Here is a 16,981-nt window from a genome sequence, read left to right on the forward strand (position 1 = left end):
AATGATTTTTGTGGTATTCATTGGGGAAACTAATGTTGTTTTGGGAGGCTAGTGGTTGCATTCATTAGAAAGTATTCTTAAAACTTTTAAAACATGGAGCTGAAATTCAAAGGTAATGAGAAGAAAGTAGTTATTTTGGCATATCAAGTGATGCACCCAAGATCATCACAGCGAAGAGGATGGAAATCATTTTTTGACATGGTGATGTTGCTTCGGCAGCTCACTGTTTCATTTCTTCTAATGATCCTTCAAAAAAAGTAATATCCAGTCTACTTTGGATAAGCATAGTGTGATTTTCAGCTATATTCCTCTAGGTAGACCACTAGAAAGAAAAATTGAGCGTGTAATTGAGCTCGGGGAGAGGGTTAAACAAGTGATTACCACTCCTTATCATCACCCAAAGAGACTCAAAGAGGAGATAGAAAAGGCAATTCCAGAGCTGCTTGATGTGGGGCAAATTAGGCCTAGTTTGAGTCCTTTTGCTTCTTCTGTAGTGTTGGCCAAGAAGAAGGATGGGCCAATGAGGATGTGCATTGATTATTGGGCACTCAATAAGCAAACAATTAAAAATCGGTATCCAATTCCCAAGATACACGAGCCCATCGATGAGCTGCATGGGCCAGTCTACTTCTCTAAGATTAATCTTCAATCTAAGTATCATGGATTAGTGCGGGATGAGGATATACATAAGACAACTTTCAAATGTCACTATGCACACTACGAAGTTTTGGTTATGCCCTTTGGACTGACTAATGCTCCTAATACATTCCAGTCTTGCACGAACCATGTGTTCAACAAACAGCTGTAGAAGTTTGTAGTAATGTTCTTTGATGATATTTTGATACACAACAAAAATTGGGAAGACCACCTTCGACATATTGATGAGGTTCTAGATATCATGGAGGCACAATCCTTGCTTGCTAAGGCATCTAAATGTGAATTTAGGATGATAGAGGTGTTATACTTGGGTCACATGATTGGTATCAATGGAATTAAGGTGGATTAGGATAAGATTCAAGCCATCCTTGATTGGTCTCATCTTGGCACTTATACCAAAAGCATGCAACAGTTACTCTTATGTTTGGTCCATTTCACTATTTTGGCAATTTTTTAACTATAATCAACTATCAACTCAACAAAGCAATCGATACATCCAGAGATGAAAAAGGGATAACCATTAAGCTTGACAACTTTCTAATTTAGGTGGGCAAGAAAATTTATAAATTTCGCAAAACGGACAATAAATACACAAAATTTTGTATGTGTACAACCAGGCGACAACTGTTAATGGGCTTATATATTGTGGCTTCTGTATTTCCTATTATATACCCATTTCTTCTTTCATTGTGGTGTAAAGAAGAAGTATGCACTAGCTGGTGCAGGGGAACTGTCTTATAAAAGGAAATACAGAAATGGCTACAAGAAAATTGTTTATCAGTATATGCAAGCATTATTAGCTATAAATTCCTTCTCTCAAGCACAACATTAGATAAAACTTAATAGCATCGTTGAATTCTAAGCATATACTACATTGGTGTTGTGTGTGGTGATATTTCATCAGTGTGGCCCAATCTGCTAATAAATGGTGAGACATTCTATACAATATATCACAAAGTTAAACACAATTCCCATACCCCATCACTTACCTGGAGAATTTGAATAACAATAGAATCCATATATGCCACCTTTAACTTAAAATAAGTTATGTGTTGACCAGTGAAGATAATGATGAGAAACAGGGAAATAAAAGGACCTGCAATAGCGCCTCTTGTGTTCTACCAGCACTACAGAGGTAGCATGCAAATTCATAGTACACACTTGCTGTACCAACTATCCCCCTACTTTCCATGTCTTCAATTATGACCACAGCTTCATCAATTTTATCTTCTTTCCAGCATGCTTGCACAAGGGCTGCAAACCAACATGTAGTCAATAAAATCATAAAAAATAAGGAATAGCAATGCCATTAAAAGCAATAAAATGAAGAACACACCAGCATGGAAGATAATAACTCATTACCTTTGTAAGTTAAGGCATTTGGAATCACACCAGACCTCTCCATTTTTCCAAATATCTCATGTACCAAATCAGATTTCCCAGACTTGAGCATAACCTTGATAGAAAATTAGTTAGTTACTAGTGTATTTCAATCATTTGGAATTTCTTATCCGTGCAGTACAATCAGTGAATGCAAATAATAGTTGTCAAGCACATTAGAAAAACATGTAGACTAAACTCAGAGCGAGACAAAAATACAAATTTCTAATTCATTTTTGAATATACTAAGAAATGGCACCATACTCTACAGGGAAAAATAACGCAAAAGCAAACAACTGAAGTAACCCCATAAACATTGAAGGCACAGCACAATAAAATTTGAGGTTACATTTTGATGTGATTATGGAACCCCCCTTAAGATCTGCTTCGATTTACCCTTTATGGTACACTTAAAAGCGTGACATTAACATAGAAGTTAATTCATCCATCTAAATTCTAAACTGCTCAAAGTGACCCTTTATGAGCTTAGTTCCTAATAGCCAATTGGAATTGGCACTAGTGAACAATGGGTGCCTGGTGCCAATTTGAGTCTACCATCTATAAACTCTGCCAGTGCTGGACATTAGACCCCATAGACCAGCATAAATATAAACTCTATCCCCCACCAAAACCTAATAATACTCCTATTAAATATCATTTCAAGATTAAAAATATGATACTTCTCCATGTATTTCTACAACTTTCCCTGAGTCTATTTCCAAACCTATTTCTCCATGTGTTACACTATTTAGATTGAGAACTAGAATCTAGAGGAGCAATTACTGCTTTCATGTGATGACCATTATTCTACATATCCTCTATGATGCTCTTGCCAACTTAAGTATTAACACTATCATTATTAAAAAATCAAACCCCATAGGCCAAATCAAATTAGACTCGATCCCCCACCCAAGCCTATTAATACTCCTATTAAATAATTTTTCAAAATTAATTCAAAAGTACTATGGAAATTGAACACATAAAGATAACCAAAATATTCATTACTTTGATTTGTTATCACTATTATCCTCTTTGCTGTCATCTTTTTTTGTTTTCCACTTCCCTCGAAAAGAATTTTTATCTTCACTTTTGATGTCCATAGCCCAATTACAAGCATCGGCATAGGAGGATGGTGGCAGAAATTTCATCTTCTTTCATAGTGATGGAATCAACCCTTCAATAAACCAACTCTTCTAAAACCCGTCTGCAGGTTGATTTTCTAGTTTCACCAACAATTTCTTGAGTCTATGATTATAGGTTCTTACGTTTTCATGCTTACCTTGTTTCGTATTATATATTTCCACTATAATTTCAATAGCATCCTGAAGTAATTATTCACATGGAATAATTTGCTGTCCAAGGACTTTCTTGAGTTGAGATACGTGAAAGATGTTGTGAATTCTGTTGTTTCCGAGCAATTCCAATTCATAAGCTACCTCTCCTATCTTCCTTAAGATCTTGTATGGCCCATAGGAACGGGGCTTAAGCTTTTTGGCTCCACTAACCTTGATTGAAGACTGCTTATATATGGTTGTAGCCTTAAGAAGACCAAATCTCCAACTTCAAATGTTCTTTCTGTGCAATTCTGATTGGCATTAATCTTTTTCTGGTTTTGAGCATGGTGAAGATTGTCCTTAAGACTGTTCATGATATCCACACTTTGTTGTACGAAATCCTTGGCTCCTAGTACTCTGCTCTCTTGAAGAGCCAAACTTCCAAAAGAAGTCGCCTCGTAGCCATATAAGGCCTTAAATGGACTCAACCCAATTGACATGTGAAGAGTGTTATTGTAACAATATTCACCAAGCTGCAACCATTTTATCCATGCATTTTGTTGACCCATGACATAATTCCTCAAGTATCCCTCGATCCACTTATTCACAATTCATGTCTGACCATCGGTTTGGGGGTGATAGCTTGTGCTAAGTGTCAACTCGGTTCCATGTAATCTGAACACTTACTTGAAGAAGACTTCAGCTATCTGAGGTGCCTTGTATCTGTAGATATGGACATGAAATGAGTGTACTTGGTTAGTCGATACACTACTACATATATACAATCTTTCCCTTGAACTTTATGAAGCCCTGTTATGAAATCCATAGAGATACTATCCCACTTCTGATCCGATATAGGAAGAGTTTGAAGGAGGCTGGCAAGATGTGTTTGATCAGTTTTGTTCTTCTGACATGTCATGCACGCTTGGACATATTTAAGTATATCTTTCTTAAGTCCCTTCCAAGAATATTTTTCCCTCACTTGTTTATAGTCTTGTAATAACCTTGATGTCTTGCTAGAGGATTATCATAGTATTCTTTAATGATTTGTGTCTTCATCTTTGACCCTGGTGTAAGTTACATCATATCTTTATAAAAGATAAGTTCTACTAGTTTATATTCTTCATTTGGTATGTTTCCCTTACCATGATATCATTTGCATGTGGGTCTTTGGCATATTCAGCAATAATGGACTTCTTCCAATCTGTTGCAATACCCATTATGGTACACAAGTCGGGTTTGCAAGATAATGAATCTGCTACGATATTGTTCTTCGCCTTCACGTATTCTATATCAAAGTTCTAAGCTTGTATTTTACTAACCCATTTTTGTTGGCAGTCATTTAGACCTTTTTGTCTTAGAAAAAATTGCAAGTTGTTGTGGTCTATTTTTACCACAAATTTTCTACAAACCAAGTATTGCCTAAATTTGGCCAATGCATGTATAATGGCCAACATTTCTTTATCATATACAAAGTAAAGTTTCTCAATTGTAGTGAGTGTGCAGCTCTCGAACGCAATTGGATGTTTATTTTGCATGAGAACTACTCCAATGCCTTCTCCGGATGCATCACACTCCAACTCGAATGGTAGTACAAAATCAAGGATGGCTAGCATAGGACAAGAACTCATTATCTCTTTAAGTTTTTCAAAGGCTTGTTGAGCTGCATCATTCCAAACAAAAACTCCTTTTATTAGGTTTGTGAGGGGGGCTGCAATTTTTGAGAATCCTCTTACAAATCATCTGTAATAGCTACATAAGCCCACAAATCCCCTTAAATGAGTTAAGGTTCTAGGTTTGGGCCATTCTTCAATAGCCTTGATTTTCTCTTCGTCCACACTTAGTCCTTGTGCGCTGATTTTATGCCCAAGATAGAGGATCTCATCCAATCCAAATTCGCATTTTGAAGCTTTAGCATACAATAATTCTTGCTCAAGAATCTCTTAGACTTCATTGCTCTACTTAAGGTGTTCATCCCAAGTTTTTCTATAAATTAAGATATCATCAAAGAATATTAATAGGAATTTCCCTAATTGTTTTCTGAAAGTATGGTTCATGCAGGATTGTAATGTAGTTGGAGCATTTGTTAACCCGAAGGGAAGAACCAAGAATTTGAAATGTCCATAATGGCATCTAAAAGCTGTTTTTAGAATGTCCTTTTTAACAAGTACCACTGAGGATGCAAAAGGGCTTGAACTATAACTAGACCGCAAATCAATCTTTGAGAAGTATTTAGCCCCGTGAAGTTCATCAACTCCTGGGATAGGGTACCGGTTCCTTATTGTCTTCTTGTTCAAAGCTTGGTAATCTATGCACATCCTCATCATATCGTCCTTCTTTTTAACAAGTACCACTGAGGATGCAAAAGGGCTTGAACTGGGTTGGATATGGCCCATCTCTAGAAGTTCATTAATAGTTTTCTCTATCTCTTCTTTAAATTTTTTAGGGTGTCTATATGTAGTGATTACTAGTTTTGCCACCTCTTTTAATTCTATAATGTGTTCAAATCCTCTTTTGGGGGATAAACCCGATGGAATGTCATCAAATACCTTTTTATGTTTCCGAAGGATGGGTTGTACATCAATGTGTATAGTTGGACCTTGTGGAGTAGACTTCTCCAAGATCATACATTGAGCAACCCATTCACCTTGTCCCCAGTTAAGAATCCTTTCAATTCTTTTGCAAGAGACTACTTTTGGGGACCCATTGGGCAAACCCTTCAACGTAACCTCTTGTCCTTCATGTTGAAAACGAATTGTCAAGTTAGGAAGGTTGAACATGAAACATCCTAGTGAGTATATCCAAGGGGTGCCCAATATCACATCGGCATCTAATGGAACCACATAAAAGTCTTCTTTTATGGGATACTCCACTAAGGTCATTTTTAGTTGGGGAACTATTTTAGTTCATTGAACCATTGCTCCTGTGGTAGTAGCTGCTAAAAACCCTTTGAAGTCCTTGGTTTTCAACTTCCTTCTTGTTGATGTGTTTTTAGGCACATACGAACACAAAATAAAATACCCAAAAGTGTCTTATCCTCTCTTGAACAAAGTTACTCAAATGTTGAAGATTGGCTTAAGGATCACTTGAGACAACTAAGGTTCTAGTATGTCGGCTCACGACGTGTGGATAAGCTCGTTGGTTTGATGTGATTATGCTGGGATCACAAGGGAGACTTACCTTGAATTGCTGGAACTTGATCATCTGATGTTGCAATATTGTGATGCCTTTTATCCTAAACTAGCTTGAGTTTGAAAAAAGGGCAAAAGGGAAAGGGTTTAGGAAGCCTATTTTAAAGCCTAGAATGCAAGAATATGAGTGAATGATTAGATGGAATCCTACTGGGCGAGGTCTCACCATGAAACTGAACAATTTGACACGAGCTCAGTGCAATCTTCTAAGGGATAATTCAAAGATGTTCAAATCATTACCATCAAACATTGATCACCATTCAAGTCAATGCATAGACAATGGATATATAGCGATTTGAAGTTAAGCACGTATCATTCCAGTTGACCACGCAACGCACACTTACAATCAGCAAGAAGCTAGTGGTATGGACTAAACGGATTCCACGAAAATGCAATCAACAATTTCTTCCACTCAATCTAATCAACATGAAATAAATTGAGAAGTAAAGACCATGCAAGTTGTTGAAGTAACAAATCAAATTCACCATAACTTCAATGAAATCAATTGCTCTTTACAACAAGGTTTGGCAACAATCTTTGCCTTCTCCTAATTTAACTTCTATTCTAATCGCTATCTGCTATGGAACTATTATCTATTATATTCTTCTAAGACTATCTATTATTCTTCTATTCACTATTATCTCCCTATTAACCTTTACAAATGAAGAGCTTGAGCCTTTGAAGAGTGAAGTCTGTACGAATGCTAGAATTTGTTTGGTGGATGGAAGGAAATTCTTAGATGGAATGCGACATGAATATGTGTGTTTTGCTTTAGTTCCTAAGAAGATTGAGAACCTAGAACATGAAGAAGAACAACGGGAGGAGATAAAAGAATTACTGACAGAATATGAACACATCATTTCAGATAATGTGCCCGATGGATTACCACCTATGAGGAGTATCAGTCATTGCATGGACCCGATTCCCGAAGCTAGTTTGCCTAACAAAACTGCACATCGGATGACACCGGCAGAGGATGAGGAATTGAATAGACAAGTGCAAAAAATGTTGAAGAAAGGTTTGATCAAAGAAAGTTTGAGTCTCTGTGCAGTACTAGTAGTGTTAGCACCTAAGGAGAATGGAGAATGGAGGATGTGTACCGATTCCAGAGCAATAAACAAGATCAAAGTGAAGTACCGGTTTCCTTTACCGAGGACGGATGACATAAAGGATTGTTTGAGTGGAGCCAAATACTATACAAAGATAGACCTGAAGAGTGGATGTCATTAGATCAGAATCAGAGAAGGAGATGAGTGGAAGACAGCATTCAAGACAAATGAAGGAATGTATGAATGGTTGGTGATGCCTTTTGGGTTGACTAATGCACCAAGTACTTTCATGAGGTTGATGAATGAGGCATTGAAGAAATTCTTGGGTAAATTTGTTATTGTATATTTGGATGACATTTTGATTTTCAATAAGACAAAAGAGGAGCATTTGTTGCATTTAAGACAAGTTTTGCAGAGGTTGAGAGAAGAAAAGTTGTTGATAAACCTTAAGAAGTGCAGTTTCATGAAAGAAGAGTTAGTCTATTTGGGATTTGTCATATATGCGGATGGATTGAAGATGGACCCTGAGAAGGTAAGAGCAATTGTTGAATGGCCTACACCGGAAAGCATTGGGGAGGTTAGATCATTTCATGGATTGGCTAGTTTCTACCGGAAGTTTATCAGAAATTTCATTTCAATTTGTAGCCCTATGACTGAGACAATGAGAGGAGATAGGAAGGAATTCAAGTGGACCACTGGAGCAAATAAAAGTTTTGAATTGCTGAAGCAGGTCACTGAATAGCCTATGTTAGCTTTACCAGATTTCAACAAAGTATTTCAAGTGGAGTGTGATGCAAATGGGAATGCAATTGGAGCAATATTGAGTCGAGAAGGGAGAGCAGTAGCTTATTTCAGTGAAAAGTTGAATGATGCCATGAGGAGATATTCAGTGTATGATCAAGAATTTTATGCCATAGTTCAAGCCTTGAAGAAATGGAGACATTACCTGTTGCCTAAGGAATTTGTGTTGTATACTGAGCATCAAGCCTTACAGTATTTGAGCAGTCAGAGTAAGTTGAATCAGAGACACATGAGATGGGTAGAATTTTTGCAAAGTTACACCTTTGTGTTGAAGCATAGGAGTGGGAAATCAAACAAAGTTGCTGATGCATTAAGTAGAAGGAGGAATTTGTTGATGAGAGATGAGAGTGACAGTATTAGGATTTGAAGAGTTAAAGATCTTGTATGATGGTGACCCAAATTTTGCAGAACCTTGGAAAGCATGTAGAGAACCGATTATGGTGGACAGAAGCAAATGGTTGGATTATTTCATTCAGGATGGGATGTTATTCAGAGGAGTTCAGTTGTGTATACCTAAGAGTTCTATGAGGGAGAATCTGATAAAGGAGGAGCATAGTGGAGGATTAGCCGGACACTTTGGTGTTGACAAAACAGTAGCATTGGTGAGTGAACATTACTTTTGGCCTCAGATTCATAAGGATGTCAGGAAATTTGTGCAGAGTTGTAGAATTTGTCAAGTTGCAAAAGGTAGTAGTCAGAATGTGGGATTGTATAAACCTTTGACAGTACCGAAGAGACCTTGGGAAAACATAAGCATGGATTTCATAATTGGATTACCTAAGACACAGAGAGGAAATGATTCTATATTTGTGGTGGTGGATAGATTCTCGAAGATGGCTCATTTCATACCTTGTAAGAAGACATCTGACGCAGTGCCTGTAGCTTACTTATTTTTCAGGGAGGTAGTGAGATTGCATGGATTACCTAAGAGCATAGTTTCAGACAGAGACACTAAGTTTTTTGGTTATTTTTGGAGAACACTTTGGAAGAAGATGAAGACAAACTTGAAGTTCAGTTCTATTTTTCACCCACAGACTGATGGACAGACAGAGGTAGTAAACACGAGCTTGGGAAATTTGTTGAGATGCTTAGTTGGAGAAAAAACCGGAAGTTGGGATTTCATTCTTGCACAAGCAGAGTTTGCCTACAATAATTCAGTGAATAGAAGTACCGGAAGAACACCTTTTGAGATTGTTACCGGAACACACCCTATAGGTATATCAGAATTGAGAGATATCAGTACTGAAGACAAGAAGAGTGCAGAAGCAGAAGAATTTGCAGATCACATGAAGGCCTTGCATATTCAGGTTAAGCAACATTTGGAGGATATGAACAACAAGTATAAGGAGAAAGCAAATGAGAAGAGGAGACATAGGGAATTTGAAGTTAGCGATGAAGTGATGGTATATCTGAGAAAAGAAAGATTTCCAGTTGGAACCTATAACAAGTTGCAGATGAGGAAGTTTGGACCTTGTAAGATCTTGAGGAAGTTCAGTTCCGGAAATGCATATGAAGTGGAGCTACCGAATAGTTTGAGTATTTCACCTATATTCAACATTGCAGATCTACATCAGTATCATGAATCAGAATTCAGTGAAGACAGTATTGCAGACTTGGAGAAACAGTTGCCCCAGAAGAAACCAGAGCAGATTGAAGACATTTTGGACAGTAGGATTAGGCGTAGTACCCGAAGCAGTCAGTACGTGGAGTATCTTGTGAAATGGAAGGACGGACCAGTTGAAGATTCATCTTGGATTTCTCAGGCAAAGGTAAACAGCCTTGGTTTTCCTCTGACCCCAGCAAAGTGAGAGACTCACTTTTTTCAACAACCCCGAATGTCTGATGCAGGAGCGTCCCCGGTTCTTGGCAATCTTGCATCAACCAAAATCATTTCCTTTCCAGTTTGTTTTTTGTTTTGCAGTTTCAGCATTTCTTTCTGCATTTTCTTGCATTGGCTCACCGGATCTTTCGGAGCTAGATTTTGCTTGAGGACATGATCATCTTCCTTATTCCTAAACCGCAGAGCGTTTGGATCATTTACCGGTAAGTTATCGATTCCAGATTCCGAGACAGTTTTCTGGCCCCAAAACCGCTTGGACCTATTTGCATTGGCGAATCTTGCAGACCCTTTCCGTAGCTTGCGAAGCCTCAGTTCGTTGACCCCAATGTTCCTTGGTGTGTGGCCGACCTTCCCTTTGATCCGCACTTCATCCTTTGGATTTTCCGGAGGAATCTCTTTGGCGGAGGCCGACGTGTTGGTATTACACGTTTGATCTTGTTCTTCAGCATTTGATCTCTCTTGGGCCGACCAGATCCCTCTAGACCATATAAATCAACGTAATTAAGCATCATAATTCAGTTGGATAGAACATAGAAGATAGATCTTAAGAATTAGAGGTCCGGAGTTGACCGATTCTGTAATTGAGCATGTATGTGGTAGGCCAGTGAGCCGAATCATGTAACCCGGATGTTACCGGTTATCTGTAATTAGTTTTCATGATCTAATTCATTCAATTCTGCATTGCCTCCATCACATCCTCTTGTTTCCATTGTGTTTATTCTTGCTGCTTGGTCCGGATTGATCTCTTTGAGGTCCCTCCTAACCGATGACTGCACCAAAGAAACAGCAGGCAATGGCTCTTTCCTTGACAGAAGCTGAGTATCAAGGAACAATTAAGGCATTTTGTGAGGCAGTTTGGCTTCAATGGATGTTTTCAAAATGCAAATGTCTCAAGCAGGTCCTACTCCCCTTTACTATGACAATCAGGGGGTGCTCAAACTGGCCAAAAATCTGGTCTTCCACGAGAGAACCAAGCATGTTGAACTTCATTGTCATTTCATCCGAAAGCTGGTTGAAGACGGATCAGTTCAGTTGTTGTATGTTCCGACGGAGGATCAAACAACAAATATCCTCACCAAGTCTCTGAGCCTGGACAAGTTTGTAAAATTTAGGGAGCAACTTGGTGTAGTTGATAGACTGACCATTAAGGGAGGGTATTAGAATAATATCTTATTATTAATTAATGGTCAATTATGTAAACTATTGTACATAGTAGGTAGTTTCTATTTTTCTTCAATTTACGATTGTTTCTAATAGAAACATCGTCTTCATGAATGCTATATGTACATCTCAATTCTTTTAATAAAATCATTGCATTTCATGAACAATTTGCATAATAGAGATAAAAGTGTTATCATGTGAAGATTATCGTTAACACCAGTTGTTGTATTTATGGTTTTGAATGAGTAATGTTAATGGGAATTAATGTAGTATATATGTGGACACCTTGAAGGGTAAAGAGATTTTGTCTAACTACCTATGTGTGTCTAAGTGGATGCAGGGAATCATATCACCCTCAGAGAAGAGAGAGAGAGAGAGAGAGAGAGAGAGAGTATCATCAAGGAGAGGGGCGTAGACATAGGAAGAGATCGAAATTGCCATCAAAAGCCAAAAACCTTGAGACAAGTCATCCTTGGGGGTTGTTTAGTCTGCCTTAGAGTCATAGAGTGGTGTTGGTATAGTTTTCGTGGCCTTGTCAAACAGTTAGGCAGGTCATGGTCTTATTCATTATATCTTTTGAGATAAATTTATAGTAGGACTTAAAATCTTATTATAATGAGTTAATGAACTTAAGTATGATGATATCTTTTCTATTATTCAAACAAAACTTTAATCATTAATTTTATTATATATATATATAATGAGTACAATATGTGTGTGTGTGTGTGTACTTATCAATGTAGGCATATATATATAATGATTAAGCTCATATACATATATACGTATTTATATATATTAATAACAATACGAATTATCAAATAGAAGTATTCAAATTTATGAATGGAAACAATGTTTCAATGGCTTATGGAGCCAAGCTCTTATGTTACATACATAATAACTTCGAGCCATTAAAGAGAAGTTGGGGGGGAAAGCTGGTGTTACCACTAGCACATCCACACCAGCGGGAGTTACCAAGAATGTAACTCCCCGAAGAATTATAATAACTAGTGATCAGAGCAAAAAAGCTCTCTAGCAAATATTGATGTTAATTTCATGCATTTGCTCTGTTCGGCCGAGATTTCTCAGGCCTATTTTCATTGTTGATTCTTGATCAGAATAAGAAGTAAGATAAAGAAGGTCAAGATGACTATCAGTTGTAGCGTCAACATTTAAAGCTCTTAAGCCATAGTCAGGCATGTTTTGATTCCATAATATCTCTGTCTAAATTGATTTATGATTTCTTCATTTCTTTTGATTCGAATGAAATAGCAAATGATTTAATCATTGATATTATTCAGTTACAATAATGAAGACTTGATTTTCATTAATACTCATTAAGAAACCCGAAATAGAATCTGAGCATTGAAAGGAAATGATCTTTAAATATATTCTGTTCTTTTCTTGAACATGAGCTAATAGACTTCGTCTCTATTATTACTGTAGCATAGTATATGCAGAATCAAATCCAAGGCTGTAAGTTCCCAGAGATCACAATCATAATCACTTATAACAATAGTTCTTTTTACATCATTTAATGGGCCAGGAAAGGCATTCTTATGATCTGTTTACATAATAAGAAGATAAGAAGATCCTGAATTGGGTCGAACTGTGATCAAGTGGAAGATAACCTCTGATTTGTTTAACAACTTCTACATTAAAACGTATAGTCTGACAGATGTCCAACCTAAGCACACCTATACTACAGTTGGTCAATAAGGCTTGTTTTGTATATAATTAATAATGTATCATCATGTTTCATATATGATTAATAATGTATCACCATTAGAAATCAATCTGAGTAAATCAATAATGGAAGACTGAATTCAAAATGTTAGAATCGGTTAAAAAGGTAACCTGCTCACATGAATGCATGCAAGTGCAAGACATGCATTCATGCTGCGATTCATTGGAATCTATTGTAAATCCAAATATCATTTTGTTAAATCTTTAGGATCATAAGGGTATAGAATCTCAATAGCTGTCAAGTATTCTGTTTTAATCCTTGGAATAGAGGTAGTAGGGAGTCCTGATCAACTGAAAGGGATAATTACCTTATAACTATAATAACTATGACTGGTCTTGTTAAGAAATCATCCTTGTGGGACCTTGTGCTAGTTATTGTCAGTTGACAAAAAGGTTAGTCTCTATTTGAAGTAAATCATTATTATGTGAGTTGAACAAGTCAAGTAGGGTGGTGAATTCTGATAGCGCGTATAAACGTGCTTGCAACTTATTAAACCTTGGTCAAGGTGGCGCAATCCAATGCATGCATATGTCAAATCACATGAATCAGATACACTTCCTAGTCAAATGGTCATACTAGTTAGGAGGTACCTATAGTGTGTGACAGACTAGAGTCATATAGATTCTAAACACTAGGCTCAGATGGCAATCAGACCTAGTTCCGTGTCTGCACCCTTATGAAGGGTAGCGCCACTTTTGAAAGGAAGGTGTGAGGGGGACTGCCAGGTCTGTGGTTGGACGTAAAGCACCCAATGATGCTCTCCCTCTCATAGACAATGTCGTGACTTGTATGAGATTCTAGATTGGGAAAACTTCAATAAAATCTATTCCTTTCTCATTTAATATTTTAGTTAATTCATGTTGATGAATAATTCTTTTTTAAATTACATTTACATATAATTTCATTTCGTAATGATCTGTTTAAATGCAACTCTGAATTTAAATATTACAAAGATTTTTCTAATTCGGTTTCTAGCAAGTTATTTAATATCTATTCCAATGAAGTTTTTAGAAATTATTTTTCCTAAATATCTTTAAGTTAGATTAGCTTGTTACAATCAACACAGAGTTTAGCGTTCTTTTGAGGTAAATGACATGGTATATTTGAGTTTGCAACCCTAAATACAATCTACAATTAAAAAGAGTGGTGCAGAGTAGCTTAATCTATGATTCTATGATCCATTCAAGGTCATATAGAGAGTTGGGGAATTATCGTATAAATTGTGTTGTAACGTTTTCACACATCGCCCCATTGCAAATGGGGACCCCAATTTTTGCTTTTAGCTTATGTGTTTTAGTTGTCCTAGCTTGGTAGTGGTCCTAGTTGTTAACCTTTGCTTGTGAGAAAAGGTAAGTTTTGTCAGTTCAAGATTGAGAAGATTGCTGATGTTGTCAAGTGTTGTCGAAAGATGCAAATGTTGTCATTGTTGCTAAAGTTGCTATGTCATTAATGTTGTCAACATTGAAAAAGTGGTCGATGTTGTTAGAGTGCAAGATGCCATTAGCAATAGGTTGAAGGGAAAGGAGTGGTAAGTTGCTTGTAGTTCCATCAGGAACTGCAAGCACAACACCTAAGGTCAAGAATTATAAGTTTGCCTAATACATGACCCAAGGGGGGAAAAATGTGAAAATTTGGCTATGTAAAGGATCAACCACCTCATTTCCTATATAAAGTTGTGCAAGGTCAGCGGGGGTAAAGTGTGCATTAGTATCAAGATTGCCCTCATGCATTCTTGTGCAAGGGCATCATTCATATGCACTCCAAGGGAGGCTTTGTGTATGCACATCCTTCAAAATGCACTCCATCAATCGCACTTGTGCAAGTCACCTCTCTATGTGTGCCCTACCTTGTGTCATGACCCATATCATATGTGCTCACAAAGTTGGATGTTCTGCAATGGACCCCCTTTAAGCCTGCTTAACGTCATGGGAAAATTCTCTAAGTATTGGTTCTAGTGGGCTTCAACAAGTTTGTTTTGTGCAGGTTGACCCCTCTTCTCCGCCTAACTTTACCTGTGACTGCACCCCACCTAGATGTGCTCAACCATCATCTTTGTGTAGCTCAACCCTTAGGATGCACTCACCTAACTTTGTGTAAGTACACCCTTGTTTGTGCAGGACCACTCTTGAAATGCGCTTAAGCTTTATTTTGTGCGAACAAGGCTTCAAATCCCGCCTTACCTTTTGTGCTTCTACACATCCAATATGCGCCCTTGCACAATAATTAGTGAAACTCAATCCCAAAACCTGCTCTCAGGGAAGATTATGCAAGTCCCTACTTCATTTGCGCACAAGACATGAGGAAGAATAAGAAATTTTCTAAGTTTGAGTTTTGTTCAAGCTCACCATTGCACATGCGCTCTACTTGACTTATGCAAACATGGTTCCCAAATGCGCTCTAAGGAGTTAACTTGTGCATACTACCCTTCAATATGTGCCCTCAACCTGCACCTAAGTTGTACATGCTTGCACCTTGAATTTGCTAAGATTGCTTTGTGCATGCATGGGTCTAAAATGTGCTCTATCTTCAATAACAAGACACTTATCTATTTGCATTCAAGGTGATGTTTGTACAAGATAGGCCTTAAAACCTGCCGATCCTTGTGTAGTAAAGGGTCTCAAAGCCGCTCAAAGTGATGTGTTATGCAAGGCAACAAGTGAATTCTGCCTCAAACTTGTGCACATATACCCTTGAAACCCGCTCTCATTTGTGCAGCCATCCCTATCATATGTGCCCCTTTGTCTATGCATGGTAACCTCCCAAATGCGCTCTCTCATCACTTTGTGCATACCTAGATGCTAGATGCGCTCAAGGGATATTATTGTGCAACCCTGCTTCTTAAATGCGCTCAGCATTTTTTTTATGCATTCACACCCCTTGAATGCGCCTAAACAATTTGTGCATCCAGCATACCTAAACCCACTCTAGCCTCATTTAGTGCATGTATGATCTTTATATGCGCCCTTAAGAAGCATGGTGATCAGACTTAAAAACATGAAACTCGGACCTTGAAATGTGAAATCGGACCTAAAACTTGAACTCAGATCCTAAGGATTAAAATCAGACCTATAAACATAATGATCAGATTTGGAAAACATGAAAACTAAGACCTAAAATCAGTATCCTAAGGCAGGTATGGCAGAGCAGAGGCAGGGGCCCAAACCCACTCAAAGATAGGTGTGTCAGGTCGGCCCTAGTTAAGGGAGCAAAATTAAAATTTGATAAACAAGACTTGGGGCAAATCAACCTGAGGAAATATGATGAAATCAAGGGGTAAGGAGGCATATAAGATGGGTGACTGAGTGCTTCATTTCAAACAATTAATTACTCACATTTTAGGTGCAGTGGCAGGGGCAGATCAGACTGATTTGCAGAGAAGCAAACCTACGAATATAAGAGGCAGACCAGCTTCACCAGCAGAACGCATTTTTTAGATTCTCACCAGCAGAATGCATTTTTTAGATTCTCATTGCTTGATTTGTCCTTGATATTTTTCCAGATTGAAATGGAGTTTTGAAGCCAGATTTGTTTGGTGATTGATCTTATTTTCCATTCAATTCATGGTACATGATGTATGATTTATTTGCTTTTCATGTTTCAGGTTAAGAAAGGATACAACATGGAGAAGGCTAATATCAGGATTGCTCTACAAGCATGAAGGTGAATGAAGGAGGTATCATCAATACTCAATCATATGAAAGACGCCTCAATGCAAGGATCACAATGCAAAAGAAGTCAATTCTTGAAAAGCAAAGGAAGGAACCAATCTAAATCGCATCAAGGCAAGGGCTCAAGTGTCAAGGATCAAAGACACAATCAACACATGGAGGATGCCTTACAAGGTTTAGATATTCGAGACATCACAGTGAAGATGGAAGAAGCAA

General features: G+C 37.7%; 1 protein-coding gene across 9 annotated transcripts in view; it reads right to left on the reverse strand.

Moving 5' to 3' along the window:
- Positions 1-16,981, reverse strand: part of LOC131064013 (pentatricopeptide repeat-containing protein At5g67570, chloroplastic) — a 123,296-nt gene that overhangs the window by 68,828 nt on the left and 37,487 nt on the right. For all 9 annotated transcript variants that reach the window (XR_009359357.1, XR_009359359.1, XR_009359358.1 and 6 more), the window contains 2 exons: positions 2,020-2,113; positions 1,754-1,911 (listed from right to left, as the gene is read on the reverse strand). Coding sequence is in view for 4 of the 9 variants with exons in the window: in XM_057998030.2 (XP_057854013.1) it covers positions 1,754-1,911; positions 2,020-2,113 (252 nt within the window). In the remaining 5 variants the exon portion in view is untranslated. The remainder of the gene's footprint in view (positions 1-1,753; positions 1,912-2,019; positions 2,114-16,981) is intronic.

The sequence above is a fragment of the Cryptomeria japonica genome, chromosome 11 (assembly GCF_030272615.1).
Source record: "Cryptomeria japonica chromosome 11, Sugi_1.0, whole genome shotgun sequence".
Taxonomy (NCBI): Eukaryota; Viridiplantae; Streptophyta; class Pinopsida; order Cupressales; family Cupressaceae; genus Cryptomeria; species Cryptomeria japonica.